General features: G+C 37.1%; 3 protein-coding genes across 3 annotated transcripts; 2 read left to right on the top strand and 1 right to left on the bottom strand.

Annotated features, from left to right (window-relative positions):
* The first annotated feature begins 2,282 nt into the window (after positions 1-2,282).
* On the top strand, positions 2,283-13,083 carry LOC127956144 (cryptochrome-1). The gene is made up of 14 exons (XM_052553880.1): positions 2,283-3,199; positions 8,164-8,272; positions 8,514-8,656; positions 9,009-9,193; positions 9,366-9,454; positions 9,999-10,139; positions 10,253-10,564; positions 10,642-10,793; positions 11,007-11,209; positions 11,452-11,559; positions 11,715-11,798; positions 11,918-11,995; positions 12,083-12,193; positions 12,335-13,083. Exons 1-13 carry the CDS (start codon positions 3,042-3,044, stop codon positions 12,184-12,186), a joined length of 1,866 nt encoding a protein of 621 aa, XP_052409840.1. The 5' UTR covers positions 2,283-3,041; the 3' UTR covers positions 12,187-12,193; positions 12,335-13,083.
* A 3,055-nt stretch (positions 13,084-16,138) lies between these two features.
* LOC127956147 (troponin T, cardiac muscle isoforms-like) lies at positions 16,139-17,267 on the top strand. Its single transcript, XM_052553882.1, has one exon. The coding sequence runs from the start codon at positions 16,218-16,220 to the stop codon at positions 17,055-17,057; it is 840 nt and encodes a 279-aa protein (XP_052409842.1). The 5' UTR covers positions 16,139-16,217; the 3' UTR covers positions 17,058-17,267.
* A 317-nt stretch (positions 17,268-17,584) lies between these two features.
* On the bottom strand, positions 17,585-21,410 carry LOC127956146 (uridylate-specific endoribonuclease C). The gene is made up of 7 exons (XM_052553881.1): positions 21,262-21,410; positions 20,200-20,299; positions 19,952-20,063; positions 19,657-19,778; positions 19,002-19,114; positions 18,660-18,813; positions 17,585-18,552 (listed from the first exon to the last, which is right to left on the bottom strand). The coding sequence occupies exons 1-7, from the start codon at positions 21,270-21,272 to the stop codon at positions 18,292-18,294; spliced, it is 873 nt and encodes a 290-aa protein (XP_052409841.1). The 5' UTR covers positions 21,273-21,410; the 3' UTR covers positions 17,585-18,291.
* Between the last annotated feature and the right edge of the window lie 703 nt (positions 21,411-22,113).

Below are 22,113 nucleotides of genomic sequence, written 5' to 3'. Positions count from 1 at the left end.
GCTTTTATAATAGTGTAACAAAGATTTCATAACATACTGAATTAAAGACAGTGTGAATGCAGAGAAGTAAAAATAAGGTTAAACAGAGGAAAAGTTCACCCAAAAATAAAAACCTGGTGAAAATGTACTCACCTTCAAGCCATATAAGCTACATCTAAGATGTAGACAAGTATTGAAAGAGAAATTTAGTATTACACTACTTGCTTACCAAAGAATCCACTGCAGTGAATGGGTGCCGTCAGAATGAGTTCAAACAGCTGATAAAAACAATCACAGGACTCCAGTCCATCAATTAACATCTTGTGAAGTATAAAGCTGCATATATGTAAGAATCATTTGGGAGAAACATTAAGGTGTTAACATCAAACCATTGCATTAAAATACAATGTATCTGTCCATCGTATTGCTTTATCCAGTGAAAGGTTTGTCTATTCTGAATCAGGAGAGAAATATGCACAGATCAAGTAATTTGTACAAATATGATTATGATGCTAAATTTCTCTAAATCTGTTCCAATAAAGAAACGATGTCACCTACATCTAAGATGGCATGATTTAAAGTAAATTCTCAGACAATTTAGATTTTTGGGTGAAGCACTCCTTTAATAACAGATGCTCCTCTGATTTGTATGCTTCTCCGACCATATGCTCTTCTATCAAAGGACAAAAGGTTATCCAGTGATGTCGATCTGAACTTAAAGAGGGGTTGGAAAAAATGCTTAAAGAGTGTTAAAAATTGCACATATGATATATTTTCTTTATAGCTGTGCTTGAACAGTACTGGCAAAAAGCAGCATATACTCAAAACTCAAAATATCTGAAATTATACAAATGATCTTATTCCAAAGTGCACACATCCTTGGCTCACAATATAATCCAGCAGCGGCTGCTTTTGATAGTTGTACATGTATCTATTAATTAATTGGTTCTCAACTCCTGGGGACCCACTGTTCTCCACGTTTTGAATAATGCTGTGCAAATATTTTCACCAACTAAAAATGGTTTTAAGTCAGTTATTTCTATGTTTTGCTGTAGTGTGTCAGTAGGTAATTTCAGTTTACATTTCCAAACATTATTTTTGTCATTCAATATAATAATCTAGTGTGATTTTTGTTTGGACAAGGAGTCTTGACAGCAGCCAGTGCTCCGCACAGAGATCTGAACTGATCATCATCAGTCTGTCTGGAATAACTCACTGGATTGTTACAATTAATGGCAAAAATAATGTTTGGAAATGTAAACAGATATTTACTACTGACACAATACACCAAAAGATAGAAATAACTGACTTAAAACCATTTTTTGTTGGTGAAAATACTAGTGGCCTAAGACTTTTGCACAGTACTGTATGTCTCTCTTATCTTACACACTCGGTTCAGTTCATGGAGCTCCTTGTAACGAGTCGAAAATAAGAAAGACAAAATGGGCAGAGCAGTGGGAGTTAAGAACCTTAATTGTCCTCGGTGACAAAGCGGGAGCTTCAAAACTTAAATGTGCAGACTATGCTGGCAAAGCAAAGACCTTACACTACATGGAGGTGGGTTTTCCCCCATGAAAAGGCACAAAGAGTCACTAATGCTAGATAAGGCAACACGTGATATTAAAAGAACCAAAGTTGTATGTAAACATATTTAAAGGACCATTATAATTTTGTCATTTGCAGTATAAGTGAATATCTATTGTTAAATAGCCCAATCATCAACTAAATGGTAGGCTAAACAAAATGCAATTTTGCTAAAAATGATGAGTTTGTTTTCATGCAGACAGCTGTTGCTTTCTATTGTGTGAAGAACGCCAATAAGTCCAGAAAATAAATATCTGCCAACTTTTCTTGAAAAATGCAATTTTAACAACACGTCTCAACAGTGCCGTCTTGCTACATGAAAACACAGCGCACTGACACGGGTTTGCTCATGTCGCTTCACATGTGCTCATCCGGGTACTGCAGCTCCAGCCAATCAGCTTAGAGGACTGAACACCAGTCTCTGATGGTCTTTATGGAGTGGCAACGTATAAATCAAACCTTGCAATGTTAATATATGCAGTTTTCACATACATCAATTTTTTATAATGTTTACAAATGCAATTAATATTTTTTATAAACAACAGCATTGTAATTATATGTATATATGTGCATATTTACATAAACAACATCAAGACTAATGTTCATTCACAACATGTAATGAACAGCATTTTATTAAATATAACTGGTTAGTGAGTTATTTAATCACACCAAAGGAACGTGACTGAGGATCACTACGTCACTCTAGGGCTTGACCAAACAGAACGCGCTATTTCATGTGCGCAATCCACTAGGTGGAGTTTAGTCTACCGATTGAATTGCATGGCTGGAAGTCTATGGAACCTTCTCCGTGGGAAAAATATTTACAAGTGGACATAACGTTGAAGGAAACAACCAAGACACGCTGAATACCTAATATGAGATCTAACTTCATGCGGGATATTGCTTTATTTTGCGACAGCTGTCAGTAACGCGGTTCGAAGGGCTCGGGCCAATATTAATATTTACATAATCGCGCTGATTTAGGGCTCGCTCGTCTCTGAATTGACTTCAAATGGAAGACTGCGCGCACTGATATTTAAGTCAACTCGCAGATCAACTTGCTTCACAGGCGAGATATAAAACATGTACAGTATTGTTGATTATTTTGGGTAATTCAGAAAAACAAGTTATACAACAGGGAAGTGTAGTTTGAGTTGCGCCCTGGTCCTAAAGCCGGTCGTGTATTCGGCCGTTGCGCGGTAGCCAGCGCGCGCCCCAATGCTTCAACTTTGGTCGTGTTCCAAATCATTGGAAATAAAGATGGATAGTGTTTTGTTAGAGCAAGGCTAATTATTTTTTGCAGTATATAATCCACAATCACGCGCATACATAGTGACTTAATTAGATAACTTGTCGTTTTTTTTACGCTTCTGAAAGCAGTTTCTTCTTGGAGCGTGTAGTAAAGGCAACGCGAAGGAGGTCTGTATCGAAGCACCCACAGCATACTACAAACGGTTGAAGGGATTTTAAGTGGAGTAATGGTGGTAAACACGGTCCACTGGTTCAGGAAGGGCTTGCGGCTCCACGACAATCCTTCACTCAGAGACTCTATCCAGGGAGCGGACACTGTCCGCTGTGTGTACATCCTCGACCCCTGGTTCGCCGGATCCTCCAACGTCGGCATCAGCAGGTGGAGGTAATGGATCGGACGCCAAATATTAAAATATGTGTGTTTGGAATGCACTGCAAAATCTTATTTGCAGTAGTCTACTAATAATCATCTGTTTCTAACAAAAAAATAAAAATAATAGGCTACTGTCAATATACTGCAATCTATCCATTCTGTTACTATTCTAATCTATTTCACTGAATATTTTCTATTCTACTCTTAGTATACTTTTTAATATACTAATTATTGCTAACATTTTATAATTACATACATTAATGCATTAAGCAAAATTAAAGCAAACTGTAAAAAATGTATTACTCATCATTATTCATGTTATTTAGTAAAAATACAACTGTCCATTGTCAGTTCATGTTAACTTGGGTCCATTATAATAACATAATCAATATAAAACTACTGACAGATTGCAGCTTGCCATCAGTGTCAGGGCACTTCTGAATAGGTTTCTGAATGACATTGTAATAAAACACTGACTTCTACAAAGTCAAGGTTTATATGTACGGCTATTTTCGTTTTTAAAGAGGAGCCAAAATGGGTTCATAAACTTTTTCTGACCCCGTGTCCCAGTGAAGTCACGGATAAATCTCAACCACGTAAACTGTCAGTGAGTTGCTGCTAAATGCTCAGCACGTGGAGGTATATATTTTGGCAGTGGTTAGACTACTGAAATCGTATTCCAGTAATATAAAAAAATATATATTTAAAGACTAAATATTATATATATATATATATATATATATATATATATATATATTTTTTTTTTTTTTTTTTTTTTTTTCATATCCATAAAGTTGCATATACAAAAAGCTTAACATCTGCATTAGTTACAGTCTTTGTTTTGTGTTCTTGTACTACAAGAAGTATTACATAATACAGACCCTTGCATCGGTCTTCCACACCCATGCTTGCTTACTATACATCTCTTAAACTCTTAAAGGGGTAGTTTATCCATAAAAGAATATGTCTTTATTTACTTACCCTCATGTAGTTTCCAACACAGAACACAAGGAGTTCTGAAAAATGTGTTCTTCCATGAAATAAAAGTAGATGGGAACTTGAGCCTGTAAGCTGCAAAATGGACAAAAAAGTTTCACTATATACAAGTCTTATGATTGAGACTGAAACAGACTGAAATTTAATATTCACTCCAAATCTAGCTTGATTGTATGGAAAAGACCAGCTTGGACATTCTGGGTATGGGTCATGGGTTCAATTCCCAGGGAACACACATACTGGTAAAAAAAGAGCACTGTAAGTCATGTCTGATAAATTTATAAATATCTTTTTTTGTGATTCACGTTAGAAAGTAAATGATATGGGTGTGGAACGACCAGGGGTGAGTAAATGACACATCTGTGCTGTTTTAAAAAGCTTTTTACACCCTCTGCAATATATCCAATCACTGTAGCATGTGGTGTGTGTGCAAGTATGTCCATTTCTATAAATGCATGTTGGCTCACACTCGAAGTGAGGCCTATTGCTGGACAACACCGGTGATCTGATTGCACGCTGGGTGATGATGTAACAGTGCTTAGTATCTCGCGCCTTCATCCGCCCTCTTGTGTCTCCATTGTGTTTTATAGAGGGTGATCATAATGAGTACTACAAAATGTTTTGTAATGTGCTCAGCTGTGGTGACCTACTTTATTCACCATATAATCAAAATAGGCTCTGGTACCACCCTAGTTTACATAAACTGAGAAAGTTAGTACAATTTTCAAGATATAAAATAATCAAGTGAAAACAATAGGTTTTAGATTTTTTTTAATGTGCTTGGTTACTAAATCTTTTACTGGCTCTGTAAAATCAGTCTAATAAAGTATATGAAATCAGAATAATTATGCATGGCTTTGATAAACTGACGAGTTGATTTAGGAAAAAATAAAAACTGTAGTGCACATTCATAGAAAGGTGACTGCAAACATACAACACAAAGTTGATTGACTTTGATTTTACATTTGAACTTGATGCATTATATATCATCTCTGCAATCATTACAACAATGATGCAGCTTGTCCTATAATATGATACTGCAGTGCTCTGTCTGACCTGGGTTCTGTTTGTGTGTCACTGGGTCAGACGACTGGGAGACATCAGTCTTTGATTCTGATCATACGGCTGTGAGTCAATGACAAAGAGAGGGAGTCTACGGCTTAGACAGGGATTTACACATCATCACTGACTGCGTGCAGAGGACAACGTTTCCTGCAAGCAGATTCAGAGAAGGCAGGATCATACAACAGTATGGAAATAAAAGGACAGATGTATGAATCATCTGTGAATGAGCATCAGATTCTGTAACAGTGACGCGCCCTAGTGACCTTTTTAAAACACTATCTATTTCATAGTTCAGGTGCCAGCTGCCAGACAGGATTTTGGCCTGTCACTAAATAAATTTCAAAATACCATGATAACCCAGGGAGATTTTTAAAACCACAGCTACACAAAAAGTGGATGGATGGCTTGTACGTTAGATGACAGAAGACAAACAACCACTTGAACAAAAACAGAGCATGTTGAAATTGTGGGATCTTTTTCCATGTTAGGATTTCGAAAATATAAAAAATGTTAAATGAAGCAAAAAAAAAAAAAAAACAGATTCTGAACTATTTCTAGACTTCTGGTCCCCACTGTTTTAGTTGAGCTGTCAGCCTCTAAACGCAGCTGTTTCTAATCAGAGTAACGTTTGTATGGTGTGCTGCATCCTGCTACATGTGGACTGCATTATTAGGTGTATTTTTTACCGCTCAAAAGTTTGTCAGTAAGATTAGTTGGAGTTTTTCTGAAAGAAATTAATACTTTTATTCAGCAAGAATGCATTAATCAGAAGTTACAGTAAATACATTTATATTGTTACAATAGATCGATTTCCAATTAATGCTGTAATTTCAAAATTTCTATTTATCAAAGAATCCTTAGAAAATCTACCTTGATTTTCAAAAACATAACAGGCAGCACAACTATTTTTAACACTGATAACACTAAGAAATATTTCTTGCGCACCAAATAGAGATTTACTTCTCTAGTATCATCTGCCACTGTGTTGTCATCATTGCTTGCTGTTTTCAGATGTGCTATACAATTAAATGCAAATCTGCTATGATATTAAGTTAGTCTTTGATTATACTGGTCAATCGACATGGCTCAGACCCCTTTCTTGCTATATTCAGTTTATCCATCTTGCTTTTGATAACGCTATCAGAGAACCATGATGAATCATCCTTAAACAGACCTTAATCCATGTGACGCTAAATAAATATTTAATTAGCTAATCTGTAGGGTACCAGGCTACTTTCTTTAGCATCTTATGGTTAGTTTTACAGTCCAGAGAGATACAGGAATATCATATATCAAATGGAATAAGGTTTTTGTATTGAAGATTATGCAAAACTTTCATGCCAAGACATATTCAGCTAGTGTCTGCACCCAGACAGGAATCCTCCAAATGCATATTACGTAACATCTTTTGTCTGACAATGATAACACCGTAGTTTTAGAGAGCTTTCATTTGAGATCAAGTATAGTTTGGCCAGGATTATCCGAGGTTGTCTAGTTGTGGAGGAGAGTTCAGCTCTGGAGACTGGAGTTTTTCACTTACTCAGCTCTTGAGGTTATGTGAGATCCTGCAGACAATAGGAACTGGGTTTCTGGGTCAATAACACACCGCATCATGGCCAAGTGCTCTTCAGTTTGTTGTTACGAGCTACTTTAAAAGATCCATTGGGTTTTCTGGACCACTTTTCAATAGCACTACACCGGAAATTAAACCTTCTGTACATAATGTGAACAGATTTCTCACATGACGTGGTTCTTTTGGTAAACTGACCCAATTTACCAATGGGAAAATAAATTAGTCTTCATCTAATATATGGACTGAATTAAATTGAATTGAAAACTCACTATTTCACTGAATGAACATAATATTAAATTATTCATTGTATCATAATTGGCATCATTTAATAAATTCCCATCCAGTGCTTTAAAAAAAAAAAAAGAAATGATTTACATGTGAAAGCCACACTAATAATGGGACACAAAATATTCCTATTATTAAATAGTGCAACAATGTATTCTTACACTGAAGAAGGGAGCAAAGTCATATCTAAAAAAGACACGACTGGATTTATTTAACTTGGACCAGTAAGCAACCACCTAAAACACTATTATTCACATAAAAACATATTAAAACCCCTCACAATACATTACTAACCTTGTATCATTGCTCCTGCAACCACCCACATTATTCTCATTTTACACAGGACTGCACCATTCATAGTTTATTCACTATGGTGCAAGCAAATGCCACGGATGAATAATTGTAAATGTAAGGTCTTGTTTGCAAGTTACGTGGTTGAGGATGAAATAATCACTGGATTTTTCTAAGGTTTAAAACCTCCAAAGTTATTCATTTTTGTGTTCAGCAGAACAGTGAATTCAATGTCATTGGAATGCATCTCATGAATGATGAATGAGTGTTTGTACATGCATAATGACAACTATATAAGGGTGACAACCTTTTTTAATTTCAGCTCAGTGCATAATAAACATATCAATGTTCAGTTAGCAGTTGCCAGTGGTGCCAAACTGAGTCATCTGTTCTGTATTTTCTTATGAAAATGTTTGAGTGTTTACAAATAAAAAAAGAGTTTGATTTTCTCATATTGTTTTGTAAAAAAAAGTGTAAAACAGGGTCGAAACCTTTTGCAGTACATTGTAGCTTCAGCAAGTAATAATCTATAATTATTTTAGCAGTTATTCTCTCAGCAGATAGTTTATATTTTCACCCTTAACCTGATCAATGCCTTGCCCTCTTTGAAATGTTTTACACTTCAATATATTCTGTTGCACAGTGCAATAGCATTGCAATAGTTATTGTGAGAGTATAACTGCCTTATTATTAGATTTATATTATGTGCATGATATTATTTGTCAGTATGTGGCTATAAATACATGTCATGTCTCTTGTTGCTCAGGTTTTTACTGCAGTGTTTGGAAGACTTGGATGCCAGCCTCCGCAAACTCAACTCACGACTCTTTGTTATCCGTGGCCAACCTACCGATGTCTTCCCCAGGCTCTTTAAGGTTTCAGTTGACTTTTTGTAATAATAGTAATAATCTTGCACCAGGGAAACATTTTTGATTTATGAAATATCCTGGATTAGAAAGAACAACAACAACAACAACAACAAAAAGCTCTTTAAATGTCTTTAAATTTTCATCTAATCTTTCTCATGTGGTGACTTGGCTCTCTCTCTCTCACTATTGTGTGTCTATGAATGAATATTTGACTCCCCCTAATGGTCTGATCTTGTAATGCATCCAGGAGTGGAACATTACTCGTCTGTCCTACGAGTACGACTCAGAGCCATTTGGAAAGGAGCGAGACGCGGCCATCAAGAAGCTGGCCAGTGAGTCAGGTGTGGAGGTGATAGTTCGCATCTCTCACACACTCTACGATCTGGACAAGTAAGAACTTCTAAATCCATAACACTTTTGTTGTAACCGACCTTTTGCTAAGCTCTGCCCCCTTGAATGACACTGCTTGCTTTACAGCACTTTCCTAAATCATTATGCCAATTTTAAACATGTATGTAAGTCCCACTGCAGCAACGTATTATTGTATTTTCACCTCTATAAAATTATGTCTGTACTCAACCCCTATTCAAACACACTCGGACTGCCATAGACTGACATTAGAAAAGATCAAGAGCTTGTCTGGTGTGGTGAAAGGCAACAGTTGGCCAGTAACATTTTTAAGGCAGAGTCCACTGTAACTGATATTCTTTTTCTTACTCACTGGTGTATTGTCGTCTCTCAGGATCATCGAGCTGAATGGAGGCCAGTCTCCGCTCACGTACAAGCGCTTCCAGACCCTCATCAGCAGGATGGAGGCGGTGGAGACCCCGGCAGAGACCATCACAGCAGAAGTCATGGGGATGTGCACCACGCCGGTCTCTGAAGACCACGATGAGAAGTTTGGGGTTCCTTCTTTGGAAGAGCTTGGTTAGTCAACTATCTTTAAAAAAATAGCTTCAAAGCTAAAGTGTATGGAAGACTAAACTACTCACCTACATGATGCATTACATCCTTAAACCGCAATCAGTCAAACGGTCTTTATGTTTGAAAGTTTCCCTTTAAAAATGGGAATTGCTGATGATTTGTTTTTCTGGAACAGGCTTTGACACAGAAGGTCTGTCCTCAGCTGTGTGGCCTGGAGGAGAAACAGAGGCCCTCACTCGTCTGGAGCGGCACCTGGAGAGGAAGGTTGGAGACACTCCATGAATCACACATTTATAGCTGTAGGATTGAAATGTTAGAAATATAACTAAACAAATTATAAAAATGCAGAAATCCACTTTTTTATTGAAAACAATGACATTTAGTGAGTTGATAATAATCTGACCCATTTTAGCTGATGCTTTCCAGATGATCATATATTATTCCTTAAAAATAATCCTCAACATCAACACTGACATTCAGATTTTGGTGTCATTTTTATTTAATTAATTATTTTATTCTACTTTTATTCAGCAAGAATGATGTACAGTGAATGTACATTGATAGTATACTGTTTTTACTGTATTTTTGATCCAATAAACGCAGCTTCGGTGAGCATAAGAGACTTCTCTCAGATACATTAAAAATCATACCAACCTCAATCTTTTGAGTCATGGTGTATGTTTACCTTATAACTTGTTCAACAAATCACAGAAAACAAGATGTAAAGTTTATAAGTCAAGCTGACCACTGGCTTATTGGCAAGCACTGTAAATTAATGATTCTTTCATAACCCACTTTTTTGTTCTAGGCTTGGGTTGCCAACTTTGAGCGTCCAAGAATGAATGCCAATTCACTGTTGGCCAGTCCCACTGGCCTCAGTCCATATTTAAGATTCGGCTGCCTCTCCTGTCGACTTTTCTACTTCAAACTCACAGATCTCTACAGAAAGGTCAGCACGTTATCATATCTGTATGTCACTGTACTTCAAATGACATGGCTAATGTTAAACGGACACGGGGAAACATGTAGAGAGTTAGCTGAATGATAACCTTTTCCCCACAGGTCAAAAAGAACAGCTCACCTCCTCTGTCCCTCTATGGCCAATTACTGTGGCGTGAATTCTTCTACACGGCTGCCACCAACAACCCACGCTTTGACAAGATGGAAGGCAATCCTATTTGCGTTCAGATCCCATGGGACAAAAACCCGGAGGCTTTGGCCAAGTGGGCTGAGGGCAGGACTGGTTTCCCCTGGATCGATGCCATCATGACCCAACTGAGACAAGAGGGCTGGATCCACCATCTGGCCCGACACGCAGTCGCTTGTTTCCTCACCCGCGGAGACCTGTGGATCAGCTGGGAGGAGGGAATGAAAGTATGAGGAGCTCATGATTGTGATTTTACTAATATGACAATTTCAGTGGCAGCACTCACATGCACTTGTCTTCACAGGTTTTCGAGGAGCTGTTGCTGGACGCAGACTGGAGCGTGAATGCAGGAAGCTGGATGTGGCTGTCCTGTAGCTCCTTCTTCCAGCAATTCTTCCACTGCTACTGTCCTGTGGGCTTCGGCCGCCGCACTGACCCCAACGGAGACTACATACGGTTAGTTGCAACTCTACAGCGGAAACAAAGAACATTTTAAATTATTATGAAAAATACCTTTAAAAAACACTGAAACATTAAAGTAAACATTTTAACTCACATTTAATATGCTTTCAAATCACCTTTATTAATGTAATTTGATGTGGACACCAAAATGGGACATCTCGACTTTAACCCATGTATATAAAATCTACTCTCTTTTATCTGCTTAAGGCGATATTTGCCAGTGTTAAGGGGTTTCCCAGCAAAGTATATCTACGAGCCCTGGAATGCTCCTGAAAGCGTCCAGAAAGCAGCCAAATGTATAATTGGTGTACACTACCCCAAACCCATGGTGCATCACGCGGAGGCAAGCCGCCTCAACATAGAGCGTATGAAACAGATCTACCAGCAACTGTCCTGCTACCGTGGCCTGGGTAAGACAAAAACTACGGGAAAAGACTGCAACATTTCTTGACAGCTAAAGACTTAATCCTACAAAAAAAATAAATGCGATTAATTCTTATAAACGTATAGTCTTCTGGATATGGAGGGCTGATTTCTGAAAGGAGTTTTGTAAATTGTGTTTGATTGGATGCCTGGATTGGCAGAAAAATAGCAGAAAATCTGGATTGAACAAGTTTGTGTTCTCCTCTGACTGATGCCTCTCTCCCTACAGGACTGCTGGCAATGGTGCCATCCAACCCTAATGGCAATAATGACAATTCCACAACAATAAATGGTTTCCAAACAGGAGATGTGACCAAGGACATCAGTGCACCTTCAGGTTTGGACACTCCCTAACTTCTCTATATTGTATACGTGCTACACTGTATTAGGCATGTCTGTACATTTTAATTTCAATTAAAAATGAAACTGTAAATTAACTAATTATAACATACACACCACTATATCTGATAGATTTTCTTTAATTAATCTCAGGCTATTCTCAAGATGAATGGCATGGCAGAACGTTGGTTTACTCACAAGGAGACCACCAAACAAGCAGCATCATGCCACCTCAAGGTATGAATGCCATGCCAATGACACATCAGTACCTGCAATAATCAACAGTCTGTCATTAAATCTCAGCAGTATTGTTATTTTTCTATATGCAGAACTTGTCATGATCGTTTATCTTGCAGGTTTTTCAGGCAACACTAGTAGCACAATGTGCTACAGGCAAGAATCACAGCAGATATCTGGTGCTGCTGTACAGCCAGGTAATGACCTCCACATTTAAACAGAGGGCCGTCTAATGTCATACAGATTTTCAAGTCAGCATTATCATTTTTAAATGTCATTGTCAGGACGAGGGCTTCACAGCGGCACCTTCCAGACATCTGGAAAACGACACAGCGAGGAGTCTGGACCTGCCACAGTCTCAAAAGTCCAGAGGCAGAGCAGCTCTTAAACATCAGGTCTGTCACTTGATGTGTGGGGGAAATAAAATGTTGTGTAAATATATATCAATTATTAAAATAACCTTTTTTTTCAAGTGTTTCTGTTTTTTCTTTCTGTCACATTCTTATACTTCATTGGCATTTTCTTGTGTTTTTCAGAAATCGTCAATATAAAGTGGTCAGCAGGACTTCGCAGATGCCCGTTTTGTTTTGGCACCTTTTTTGAGTTGTTACATTTTGCATTTCTACAGAGGAAACCAAAATTGAAGCGATTGAAGGGAGTGCATGATTCTCTCTATAAGCACATCAACACATACCACTTTGAAAACAATCAGACTGTACATTATCACAGGGACTTCACCCAAGCGGTCAGCAACATCCTGACAACATTGGAATTACGTTGTGGCTCTGAGATCTGCACAGCTGCAATGTTGTGCCAACGTTGGGTTCATGTTTGTACTGTTTGGGACTAAATTTTTGTGTATATAAGAGATTTGAAAAATACCCACATACAAAATGTAAATATTTAATATTGTATGTGCTTTCTCTATTTCATGTAGTTATAGACCCATTGGTATATTTTTGATATAAAGAATTATTGTTGATCAATTTTACTCTCTCCTTTATGAAAACATTTTAAAGCATTTGTAGACTGTCCATGCAGTAAACTACTAAGCCTCTCCTCAGGCTGCTTGCTTGCACTACGTTTTTCTTGATTTCTCCTTTGCATGCTTGTTCTGTCTCTACCACAAATGTTCGTGATCTCGCTCTTTTCAGACTGGCAACTGTCTTGTACACCTTCTCAGTCCCCGTTTACTCCTCCTCTCTATCTGGGTGTCTCTCCATTGCTGTAAACAGTGTTTCTCATCCTCCCACATTGTGCTTGTTTAATAAAGTGTAACTGTAAATGTTGTCTCGCTCATTTACTTAGTACTCACGGGATGCTGTCCTGTCACGCAGTCTGCTGAAATTTCTTTGGTGACCGATGCCGATTCCGCTAAAAAGCATAGCTGACCTGTACATAAACAAATAAGTGATATATATTTGAATTTGTATATAATTCACATACATAATTACATATACATACATACATACATACATATATATATATATATATATAATTGTTAAATAACATTTGAGCGTTAAACACCATATTTACGAACTTAACTGCATCAAACCAAGTAGCATCATCAAACAGATGGTGCTAAACTTTTTCTGAAAACTAAGTCTTTTAGGTATTTAGCAAATACCTGTAACTATCTGGTGTAATGGTAATTTTAAGTGGATTTTTTTAAGAACGTTTTACTCAGCTTCAAGTCCAAACACTGTTTTAAACTTCATGTTAAGCAATCAATGTATTGATTTACTACCTAAACTCTTTTAACACATTTGATTGTTTATGCTATTATCTATTTTCTAACAAATTTTCCTGGGTTTTGTTAATACGAAGACACTGGCACTATTTTTGCGTATTGATTAAGTAATTTTGTAACAATTTTAGAGTTATTTTGAGGGCTATATTTAAGCAACGACACAGTGAAACGTTATGTCACATAATATGCTACTTAAAAACATTACAATATTGACTGCTTACCTAAAACACAAAGACAGAGTGAAACGCGCAAAAGTTAGCTCTTCAGAAACGTCGTCGTTAACCCAAAGGACAAAAAATATATATATGAAAGTTTAGACATGTTTGTTGACTCTACAAAAGGACATTAGCAGTGACTCAAATGGATGAATTGTTTGGCCACGCCTCCATGTTACGTAAGCTTGACGGCTACACTATAATTATTTATTTATTTGTATTAAAATTGTTTTTTTTTTTTGTATTATCAACCTCAGTCCGTGAACAATAATGACTGGACATATTCTCAGGCTGATGTGTGAAATGAAAGATGGTAAAAATCGAATTGTTACAGATTCATAAAGTCCGTCTATGTCCACACGATGGCGCTGTTCACCTGTTCAACGTTTCACCTGTGGCAACAAAATAAATTCCACATGTGGGAACGTATGTAATATAATACAGTTATTTTTTTAAATGACAATGCCTCTAGAAGCTTGTTATTTCAGAATGCTTTAAAGACACTTACTGTTTTGATGTAGGCCGGTACACTTTAAGCATGATGGTAGGTATGCTATCCATATATGTTTACCTATCGAATATATATATTTATATACGTGTATATGTATGAACAATCGTTTTATCGTTTTAGTTCACTTTGTATAATTTTTTTTTGAAGTAATGAATAGCTTAATTTGCATCTATATGCTTTCTGACTTACACATAACTCATTGCATGTAAGACGGCAATTTGAGTTATTAACAGCTTACAATAATGTATTTCCAGACTAAAGAATTTAAAAATTTCTCCTTCGAGCCGGATTCGAACCAGCGACCTAAGGATTACAGTGAAGCTCCGCTACAGTCCTCCGCTCTACCAACTGAGAGCTATCGAAGGGATACGTCATCACTTTTTGTAGGTGGTTTTTCTTCCTGCATTATCTAACCCGTTCTACAAAATAATTTATCTTAAAATTAAAAAAATCAAAGCATTTAATGCTGGATATAAAACTTTAATCTTCGAGTACAATTAGTACACTCTAGAGAACGTTCAGTACAAAAGTACAAACAATAGGATAGCGTGTAATGTTAAAATATTTCTCATACATATATACAACTTTTTATATATATTTTTTTTATAACAGTGGAATTTTAGATTTTAAATGTGATATTGTGGATGTTTATGTATTATTATTATTATTTTTTATTAAATTTTTTTTGTCGGTTGTATTGTCTGATTCTGGATCTCCTTTGGACCAAGTTTGATGATGAAGATGATGTTTATACTACGGAGTATAGTATATCTAACGAAACTGTTGACTGGTTATTTGGGGGTGCTGTCAATCGTCCTCAACACTGGGCCCCTGTTGTTAGATGCAGCTGGCCCTTGCTTCGTCTGACCAATCAGGAATCTGGTTTAAATAAGACCTCCACCTGTCACTCACAAACATGCTTGCGCCCCTCAGTACAAGGGTGCAGTGAGACCATAAAACTATTTATAATCAAACAAGGGAAGAAGAGGGACATAATTATCCTTCATTCTTAAGGTATTACTCCTCCTGACTATTGCGAAGGAGAAATTTACTAAAGGACATAAGAGCAGATCACATTGGTTATGTGTAAAACAGACACAGCTACTTAAGTGCATATAAGTGCACCTTTTATGAGTTCACAATTATTTTACACTAAAACCAGTTATCTGGTTGTCTTGGAAGAATCAGACCTGTGGAGGAACACACACACACACACCCCTGCATCCCACATTGCATATCTAACAGGAATTTTGCATGACTCAGTGTTTTTTTAACCAAATTAATGGCGGTTGTTCTATAAGATTCCAATGGTAGAGATTAAATGTTAATACATAAATAGTTGTATAGATGCCATTAAACACTTATCTGTCTTTGTCTGTTATCCCTCTGTCTTCCATCATCTGGTTCCATTCATTGTCTCAGGGGTGGGGTACAAAATTCTCTGCATCATTTTGGAAAATAGAAATGGAATTAACCAGAGTTCTTTGAACTCAAAATTGACACAAAGACATTGTTTATACTCAAAGCAATGGATAGAATGAAACCATTGATGCTAGCCAATTAAGTCAATGCCTAAATATTAGTGGTTAGTTGATCTAATCAGACATGGTGTGAAAGATGATCTCTACCAGTGCACAAGTGTGAGGGTGCATCTGTTTTGAGTCTGAAATAGGCTCCTCACACTACAAAGGTTTTAGGGTGGCAGTCAAAGGTTAGAGGTCAGGGTCTGAGTATAGGACAACACAAGGCCCTACAAGGTAGAAAATAGATCCTAGGTGCATCTGTTCAAAAAGCTTACCCAACAGCCACTTTGTAGATGTCACATGGAGAGGGAGGCCCCTATAAAACCACCAGGCATCCACGGAGATCATCTAAGTCCATTTAGGATCTGTACAGTCCTGCCTCAGTGATCCCCTCTTCACAAAACACTCAGAAAGAGCACCATGTGTGACACAGAGGAGTTTGTGGAGGACTTTGAGGAAGAACAGGAAGAGGTGAACGAAGAGGAAGAGAAGGAGGTTGAAGAAGAGGCTGAGGAGGAAGAAGAGGCTGAAGAAGATAAAACTGATGAAATAGAGGATGAGATAGAGGAAGAAGAGGAGAAAGAGGCAGAGGAGGACACCAAGCCAAAGCCCAAGATGTTTGTTCCCAACATTATGGCCCCAAAGCTGCCCGAAGGAGAGAAGGTGGACTTTGATGACATCCACCGGAAGCGTGCAGAGAAGGACTTCACTGAATTGCAGAATCTAATTCAGCTGCACTTCTCCACCAGGCAGAAGGAAGAGGATGATCTCGTGGCTTTGAAAAACCGTATTGAGCGGCGTCGGGCTGATCGTGCTGAGCAGCTGCGCAGCAGAGCAGAGCGTGATCGAGAGAGGCAGGCACGTTTTGCAGAGGAACGAGCTCGGCGTGAAGAGGAGGCTGCCAAACTGCGAGCTGAGGAGGATGCCAGGAAAAAGAAGATCCTTTCTAACAAGGGCTATGGTGGCTACCTGCAAAAGGTCGATCAGAAGAAGGGCAAGAGGTTGACAGAGCGCGAGAAGAAGACCAAATGTCTGATGGAGCGCCGCAAACCGCTCAACATCGATCATCTCAACCAGGAGAAGCTTGGTGAGAAAGCCCTTGATCTTTGGAAGTGGCTCAGTCAACTGTATGCGGAGAAGTTTGAGTTGGCAGAAAAGTTAAAGAGGCAGAAGTATGACATCAATGTTCTGCGGAACCGCGTTATTGACCATCAAAGGGGAACTAAGACAACCAAGACCACCAGGAAGTCATGGAAATAAATGGATCAGATTCACACATACAATGACACAAAACAGAGCCAAAAAGATTTGCTGGAATCAGTCTCGCATTGAACTTCCTAGGACATTGTTTCTGTTTTTATTTCTTTTCATCAAAAATTGCTCCTAATGTCACACTTATTCATTTAACATTTTATCTTACATGTAATGGGTTTTATGGTGTTATTTTTGTTTTGTTTTACATGATCTGAAGTCTTGATCTCATGCTGTAAACCTTTTGAAAGTTAATATTTTTCTTTGTGCACGATATATTACAATATGCAGTAGAAATGCTAATCAAAATGTTTTGTTTATATTTGAGTGTGGGTTTTTTTTGTTTGTGCTAAAACAGCTATTTAATTTTGGAAAAGATGCACATGCATGTTAACTTGAAAGACTCAAAGACTGCTTTTCTACAATTACTAATTAACAATCTGCAAAAGCTCTTTTAAAAAAGCAATTATTTCAAATGTGGAATTAAGCACTGGAATAAACAAAGCAAGCTATTAATAAACAAATACATCAAGATGTTATGAGGTATGAATGAAAAAGGTCTTTATTGTAACAAATATAAAGGCACATACTCTAACAGCAGTGTTTTTAGCACAAAAATTTAATTTTCCCAATTATTTATGTGAAGATTAAATTTTATGCATTACATTTCCCAGGATGAGATATTTTTCATCTATGATGTCCCATTTTCCAAATTCCACTCCATCTAGTGCAGATGCCATTCAAAAACGACAATCTTTTGACTGTGAGTGTTGACGGCTTAAGTCTCATAAAATAAAATACACTTAAGTGTTTCATTCCTAACTTGTAACTTGCTTGAATAACACACAAAAAAAACTTGATTTTTAAAAGCTTGCAGGAGTTAGATTGGGTCAATGCAATTACATCTAATGCAAAATAGCTGTTTATATAGCTGATGGACTACACACATTTCTAAGCAATTTAAGGCTCAAACAACTTTAAGGGCCTGGCCACAAAAAGACGAGTTTCAATTATTTGGCACATAACTGTATCATTATGCAGAATTTTATAGCAGTACGAACTAGATTCATTACAAAATGGACTGATCATTTGTAATCTGACAGAGTTTTAAAACATTGGTCACATATATTTCCCACTAGTAGTTCAAGCTGTAAATTGATTATTTAGGTTATCAAGCCCACTCTGTCCTAGCTTTTTTTTTTTTTTTTTTTAAATCGTGCTAGGTTTGACCTTGCAGTAAGATCTAAAAATCCCGGTTGTTGCTGCTGATCATTTTGGGATATGAAGTCCCAATGGAGCGCCCAAATCTGTACACCACAATCTCAAGGAGGTACTCATCCACCTTCACTGTAACCTTGGTCACACGCTCATTAGACAGAAAGAAGACAATAGTAAAGAGAGCCACCTCGAACTCTGGGCTGACGCCAATGAAACAACTGGCCACCGGCTTCACCAGGCCATTCCAGCTGAACTGCAGGTTCAAGACGTGATCATCCTCGTCCGGCTGTGAAATTGGGCCAAACGTAAACATTGGAAGAAATGCACACAAAGCTATATTAATTTGGTCATTCAATATTTCATTTATCAAATCAATTAAAAATGATGAAATACCGTGTCCTTGTTACTTCTGGCCTTGTATCCTTTGTAGTCCACATGATTGTTTTTCTCCTGGTGGTAAAACTGGACCCAGTTGTGGAGGCCCATGATCTCTTTACCTTGTTTGGTTTCACCAACAAAAACATGCTCAAATCCACAGGAATCTTCACTGCCTCAGAGACAAGTGGAAGGTGGCCGATCAATAAAAACTTCTAAATGTAGATTTATAAATAAGCATATAAGCTTTAAGCAATAAGATGGTAAAGGCTTTTAACATCTTGTATGTCAGTAACTAATATAACAAACCCAGTTCAGGCAATGTGATGCCAGCCTGTTAAAAGGAGGATTATAACTCACCCTCCATTTTTGTCCCTGCGATAGAGCTTAAACCAGATGTCATAGAGCTGGCTCTTAAACTTAGATGGATCAGACTGGGCTAGACCTTTGCGCACTAAATACCTGTGGGCACACTGCAAAGACAAAACCTTTCAGAACATGATATAATATATCTCTTCACGTGTACAGTCTCTTCATGATTGCAGAATGTCTTCATACACATTATTGTAATAGTCTCCTCCTTGAACCAACATCCTTGTACTACAAAGCTCATTTGCACATTTGTCTCACATGCCCATATTCACTTTCCACTTCCCATCCAAACTATCCATTCCCATGAAACCATAATTTACCACATTTTGTGGTAAGTGTGGCAAGTTAATAAATAATAATAAAATAAATAAAAATAATATATTAATAAAGAAATCAATTTTAAAAATGTGCTTTAACAAGTGCTTACTTTAATATTGATATTCATAAAATATTTATTAAAACAGCTAAATGTTTTTGTAGTTTTAGCATTAGTTACTTTCCAACTCTGATCAGGTACATCTGTCAGTCACACAGTCAATAGCAGACATACTTCAAATTCTTTAAGTTGCTCAATTTCTACATGTGCAAACATTACATTACTAAATAGCAAGGCAAAAACAGCGATCGGTGAGCGATAAGATACCTTCATGACCTCTGTCTTGAGAATAGCATCCAGGAAAAGATGATTTTCCTGAAGCTCCTCTTTTGTCACATGCTCAGTCACTCCTGTAGACATCTCATAATTGTCCAACAGATCTATGAAGTCTGAGAAGAGACAAAGTAAACAAACACTCTTGCCATACATTGCATCACATCAGTAATTAACGAAAACTAAAAAACTGATTTTTTTTTTACATTAAAGTATAGGGATGCAATTAAAAACATGCTATTAAACACATTATTACATGTTAGTATAAAAATGGTCTTTAGCTACTCACGAGCATAAGTATCCACGCTTTTGAGCTTCTTTTCATCGACATATGAGAAAAGAGGAGCTCTAGCACTATCCCTGGCACTATTACTGCCTTCAGCAACAAAACCAGCCTTCCCCTGTGAGAAAAATGCACTATAAATGACTGATTAATAAAGTCACCTGCAATCACGTATGAGGAAAATATTAATGTTTTTACTTATTCATATATGTATTATATTCATCATAAACATGACTCCTCTCACAACCACCTACCTGTAGGTTGATTTTATAGTCTTTTCCAGCTTTCATGCGGTTCACATCCAGCTTCCACAGTTCATTCAGCACATCTGAGAGCTCCTGATTGATGCCTTGTCTGCAGATGAGACAGCATGACTTTAAACGTCTCAAATCAGTCACGTCTGGATGTATTGCCCAGTTAAGACAGCAATAATAACAACAACAACTGTAGTAAACATTGTAATTATTATTAATTAATTAAGTGTTATTTTAGTTCATCTCTACCTATCTAGTCAATGAGAAAGTTCAAAGGTTATTCGAGATGATAAAAAAAAGAGTTTAGTTTACAAGTATCACATAATTTCTATAATAAACACTTTATTCGAGCCGCTATATATGAAAAATACTGGCGTCAAGCGCGGTTTCTTATTTCTAGAAACCGGAAGTTAATTTGACACTTGATAGTTCACCTGTGCTTTGTATTCTATAGTTTAGAGTAGCAGCGGAAGCTCAGAAGATTAGTGGTAGATGTAAAACATGACACACATCTCATGCCCATGTGAGTCACCCTAACATGAAAACACACAACACAACAACTGGTTGTCAAGTTCAGTTCCGTTTACAGAACACAGGTTTACGGAAAAATCATTAGAGAGTTACGAGTTCCTCGCATCTGGAAACTCTTACAGAGTTTGTAAATGTGACATCACCTCCACTTCAAAGAATACTCTCATGTACAACTTAAACAACAAATTCAGTACGACAATTACGACAAAAAAATGAATGTATAAAACTTTACACGAAGCTTTGTAAAGAATATAATTGTGCACATCCGTTTATTAACCTTATAGAAGTTAATTTTAATACGCACCGAATGTTCTACCGGTTTGCGCGTGAAAACTAACGTCAAGTTAAAAGCATGCATCTTGATTCGATCATGTTTACAGTATAGTTTGGCAAAAGCATAGTCATTATGATTTTAAAACCACGATAAATGCCCCTAAGTAATAGTTATTGTCAACGCAACTTTTTGACGCGGCTGATCTAAAGCATAAAACGGAAAGACCGTTAAACATCTGTTAACACTAATTTTCTCACCCTCTGGCCATGTTCGCAGGTTAATCCACTTTGTGGTTCAAAGAAACACGTTTAGTCACTCACGCGATGATGAAAAGCTGGTTTTTGGTGGGTGTGTTTACGCCATGCCAAGCCTTTTGATCGATAGGCGAATCTGACCAATGAGGGCGGCACACAGTAACTCCCTTTCGTTCCTGATTGGTTGGTTTACCCAAAGGGCGAGGCATTAGAACCAGGAACTAGGGCGTGTCCATTATTCAACAGGTCGCAATCTAGCTGTAAACATTAGGATAAAAGTGATACAAATCTCAGCCAGAAATCGTCAATTCTGTAACATTTAGTTTGCGCACACACACAAAAGAAAGATTTATTTAAGAAAAAAAAATACAAAATTCATTAGTACAGTGTATAAATAAATGGTTATGATAACCTCATTGAAGCAAATCATTGTGTTATACAGTGACTGGAATCATTTGATTAAACCATTTTTTGAGAATAGTTGAAATTGAACATTCTGTCATTGACACAAACGTATGTTGTTCCAATCCCATATGTTTTCTGTTTATCTTCAGAGCACAAAATTAGGATTTACCATGTTTACCATATATATTATTCAATATTTATGTGAATATAAGCCTAAATAAATCTGTTAATCATTTGTGTCTATTGTCTCTTATGTTTGGTTTAGTGAATGGACAAAACTGATGTGAGACTATTCTTATATCTTATCAACATTTTGTCCCCTTGGAATTAAAAGGTTCTATCTGCGTTCTAAGTAGTTTTGAGATATTGAGCTTTAAAATTTTTGTGTTCCATAGACTTCTGTAGATAGAAGCTTTTTGTTTTTTCAATAAAAAATCCCAAAATGTACAC

This window comes from Carassius gibelio, chromosome B4, assembly GCF_023724105.1.
Source record: "Carassius gibelio isolate Cgi1373 ecotype wild population from Czech Republic chromosome B4, carGib1.2-hapl.c, whole genome shotgun sequence".
Classification (NCBI taxonomy): domain Eukaryota; kingdom Metazoa; phylum Chordata; class Actinopteri; order Cypriniformes; family Cyprinidae; genus Carassius; species Carassius gibelio.
This window is presented reverse-complemented; position numbering and strand designations above follow the sequence as displayed.